This window comes from Brachyhypopomus gauderio, chromosome 1 (assembly GCF_052324685.1).
Source record: "Brachyhypopomus gauderio isolate BG-103 chromosome 1, BGAUD_0.2, whole genome shotgun sequence".
Classification (NCBI taxonomy): Eukaryota; Metazoa; Chordata; class Actinopteri; order Gymnotiformes; family Hypopomidae; genus Brachyhypopomus; species Brachyhypopomus gauderio.
Genome location: NC_135211.1, coordinates 48,489,668 through 48,492,167, shown reverse-complemented (window position 1 = coordinate 48,492,167; position 2,500 = coordinate 48,489,668). Strand labels below are relative to the sequence as shown.

Here is a 2,500-nt window from a genome sequence, read left to right as displayed (position 1 = left end):
TCGTTAGATATTAGAAACCTCCCAGCGGATATAATGTGTGTGCATCATCTTCACTGATAGTTCACACACACACACACACACACACACACACACACACACACACACACACACACACAGTAGGGTGAATGATAGCATGGCACTGGGGACGAGCCTTGTTTTTTTTCTCATTTTAATTACATTTCCACATATCGCCACAGTCTCTCTCTCTTTATAATTTCCAAGTGGCCTCATTTCCAGTCTGAGGTGTGTTTGTGGGTGTTTTGTGCATCTGAGTTTGGTGGCGTTTATATCTGAGCAGGTGGTTTGTATGTGGACAGGCGGTCTGTGTATCCTCTTGTCTGCCGTGGCCATGTGGCAGAGGTCCAGCCGCACCTGATCTGGCGGCGTAAGGTTTCCAAATCACTTAGATGCTTTAAAACGTTAAAACTAAGGGTGGGACGCGATTAAAACAATTAATCGAATTAATTTGAAGCTTTGTAATTAATTTAATCGAAATTAATCGCATTTTAATCGCATTTCAGTATTTTACATGAGAAATATTAATTTAAGTTTGAATGATGAATGAATCAATGAACATAATCATAAACTTCAACATCTTGTTTATTTTTCCACCAGTCTACTACATAAACCAATAGGTGAGTGCAGAAAACAGAGCAAACAGTTTTCAGAACACTGGAAATTCTCACCAAAAATGAGTTTTGCTCAAGATATTGGAAGAATAAGAAGAACTGAAGTAAATCAGATGTTTTTTAATACCATTTTAGATGGTAGACTTTCTTTAATTTCCCAGGCCTCTGCCACAGGCATCTCCATAGCCTAGAAGTGGTCTTCTGCATATTCAAAGCAAATGACTTGATCTTCCATTCATCATCTATAATATGAGCTGTCACACTAAGATAATTCTTGTTGCTAACAGAGGTCCAGTGATCCCCAGTCAGAGACACATTTGTGGCGCTCTTCACAATAACCTGTTTTACTTCCCTTTCCTCATCATACAGCTGCTGGATTTTCTTCTACATTGTCTTTCTGGACGGCAGTTCGTAACTTGCATCAACTGACGCAATTTGCAGCGCTTCTTGTAAAGCCTGGATTATACTTTCACGAGTGACCTTTGCGCGCAACTCTGCCCACCTCACGCGAACCTCCGCGAAAGGCGGAGGTGTTTAAACTTGCCGCGTCTTACTTAAGCCTTCGACCACAGAGAGCGGTCTACAGTCCACAGCAATCCATCTTGCCAATGAATTGGTCAATTTGCCTAACTTGGACTTTGACATTTTGTTTAATTTGAACCCCCACATGTGGTCGAGTGTTGACTGGCGACACTGTTTGCTCGTACTAGGAATACATTTAGCAGCTAAGTTATCATTACTGACCTGCGCGTTAGCCCCAACATGTTTTGCGTTGAGGTGGTAAAGAAGGGTGGAAGTGCTCCTGTGATAAGCGAACTCCTTCTTACATAAAATGAAAATAACACTATTTTTGTTCCATCTGGAAGTTTCTTATATTTAAATGTCCCATCCACCAGCGTAGCCTCTTCAGTCATCTCCATCATGCTCATCTTATTGTGCGTCCATATAATCTGTGTCTGGAACTCGTGCAAAAGTTTCCGCGTTGCAAAAGTGTCTCATGCGTTAAATGCATTAAAATGCGTTAATATTTTTAGTTCGTACATTTTCTTGTAATTAATTAATCGAAATTAACGCGTTAAAGTCCCACCACTAGTTAAAATGTTAATGCTGTTCTCCAGCAGGCTTCGCCGCTTGTTGGTTTGTTGATTTGTCGGTTCGTTCTATCTTACGAACAGTCTCACTGTGCAGCAGCCATTTACGGTATCGTAGGAAGGAAGGAACCCCAAATCCGATGCCATAAGCATCACTGTGCGCCAGTCCTAGTCGGTGCTAACGAGAGCACAATCCATGTGTTACCAGGTAACCAACGAGCCACCCAAGGGTCTACGGGCCAACGTGCGACGAGCCTTCACCGAGATCAGCGGGCCGTTCTTCGAGGAGCACATCCTGGGCCGGAAATGGAGGAAGATTATCTTCGGGGTCTGCTTCTTCCACGCCATCATTCAGGTCAGAGGTCGTGCCCAAGGATGTGAGGACGCATTTGTTTCTCGTGTCATTTTCACTTCTCATTTCGTTTTGAAATGCCACCTTGTAACTTGGTGAATATTGTAATGTGGAGTAATATTTTTCATTTATAGTTACATTCTCCACTGCTGATAACTTAAACAAAACTAAAAGTACCTGTTCATAGTATGTCCATTCGTCCCACTATTAGACTAATCAAATTGTTTGTCAGTGATAAAACAGATGAAGGGATCATTTGTAAAAGTAAAAACAAAACACAATGTGTCATATTTTGAATAGTATTTTAATATTCCAAAAATATAAACATTTTTGTAGTGCAGTCCTCCTTCTACCCATATTTGAACAGAGGTGTCAAGAATAATCTGTATGAAGTTGAACATCCGCTGGGCAAAGCTGAAGGACTTAAT

The 2,500-nt window shown here is 41.2% G+C and overlaps 1 protein-coding gene across 8 annotated transcripts in view; it reads left to right on the top strand.

Annotated features, from left to right (window-relative positions):
• dnah6 (dynein, axonemal, heavy chain 6) overlaps positions 1 to 2,500 on the top strand; it is a 202,994-nt gene that overhangs the window by 173,410 nt on the left and 27,084 nt on the right. For all 8 annotated transcript variants that reach the window (XR_013133269.1, XR_013133258.1, XR_013133257.1 and 5 more), the window contains exon 68: positions 1,929 to 2,075. Coding sequence is in view for 4 of the 8 variants with exons in the window: in XM_077017625.1 (XP_076873740.1) it covers positions 1,929 to 2,075 (147 nt within the window). In the remaining 4 variants the exon portion in view is untranslated. The remainder of the gene's footprint in view (positions 1 to 1,928; positions 2,076 to 2,500) is intronic.